Genomic DNA, 1415 nt, shown 5'->3' with positions numbered 1-1415 from the left:
CACGTTGAGGTGGCCGGCATCGCCAGGGGGTTGGATTGAAGGCAAGCGCCAGGATTCCAGTCTCCTGGCCCATAAGAAATTGTTTCTGAGTATGGATGCTACTTTTGTGGCCTTGGTGTTTTTAAGTGTAATGAAAATTTTTATAATATTCTCAAATTTGCTATTTTCAGAGAAATTTATAAAAATTCTAAAATGTGAAGTACTTTAACATTTTTTAATGAAAATGTACAGATTTGTAAATGAGTAAGAAAGTGGCTTAAAGATACAAAGTAAGAGGGTATGAAAATTGAGCACTATTAAAAACTAGTTTATTTTGTTTTTTTATGGATATCAGTAATAGTTATGATAATGAAAATAATAATAATAGGAGGGTGTCGTGTGCGTGTATATACTATTATTATAGTGTCAGTGCTGTTGCAGCACGACTGGAAAATATTTTTCAAGGTGCGGATTGATGACCATCGTGGCCACCATATTCCAGCGAAGAGGAAGAAATGCATTTATAAACGCCATGACACATGACATAAGGCTGTTGGAATCAGCCTTCGAGAACGAGCCACTTCCGACTAAAACCCTCTTAAGTGAATATTATTTTCAACCCAGTTCTCCAGTACATGGCGACCATGATTCACACGTTGGTCTAAAGGGACGGTCTCCAGTGCAGCCCGCTATCCCTTCCTATATCCACTGTGGCATATCACCCTGTAAATTCACCACTAGCTATACGGCTAATGGGGTGTATACGACTTCGATGGATTCCCCCTGGACAGAGTACTCAACAGCGAAACATGAAGTAAAAACTTATTAGCGAGTTCATTTGCACAGCATACATATAAATATCTTCAACATCCACAAGTGCACTTGCGCTAGAACAACAGATATCACTTACTGCGGCCGATATGCCAGTGTTCATGTGGTAACAGTTAGATTCCGCAGAAAATTAAATTTTTTTCTGTGCTAAACTCTGGCACTACAATGAGGATGCTACCACTAACTACGGGGATATTAAGTGTTCTAAATACAAGTGTTAAAAGGTATATTTTTAGAGTTAAATGTGGAGACTATTTGCGTTAAACTGCGTGTTTTTTGGCAACTTCTCCAACAAACACAGCACTCAAAACAGCGCTCAAAACTTAGAGAATAAAACTAACAGTGGAACACGTAGGCGCTTCGAAATTGGATTATAAAAAATTACAGCAGAATTTTAAAAAGAGGATAAGATAGAATCGGATAGAATGACCAACGGCATTTTCGACTTTAGATGGCAATGGAACGGAACGGCCAGAGAAAGTCACGGAGAGACAGACTCCCAGCATAACACGGTGGCAATGTCGATTCGAAGCTAAAAAAAACAGCAAATAAAACCCGTGGAAAAGACGTGACTATAAACTTTCTAAAACCTCCGCTACCTCGGC

At 39.1% G+C, this 1415-nt stretch overlaps 1 pseudogene across 1 annotated transcript; it reads left to right on the top strand.

The window, feature by feature from the left end:
* Window positions 1-454: 454 nt before the first annotated feature.
* Window positions 455-775, top strand: TEOVI_000325300:pseudogene (annotated as a pseudogene). The gene has a single exon. A coding segment is annotated over exon 1 (321 nt).
* Window positions 776-1415: the final 640 nt, after the last annotated feature.

Source organism: Trypanosoma equiperdum, assembly GCF_001457755.1.
Source record: "Trypanosoma equiperdum strain OVI genome assembly, contig: ctg_696, whole genome shotgun sequence".
Lineage (NCBI taxonomy): Eukaryota > Euglenozoa > Kinetoplastea > Trypanosomatida > Trypanosomatidae > Trypanosoma > Trypanosoma equiperdum.
The sequence above is the reverse complement of the archived record's forward strand: the minus strand, read 5'-3'. Positions and strand labels throughout refer to the sequence as shown.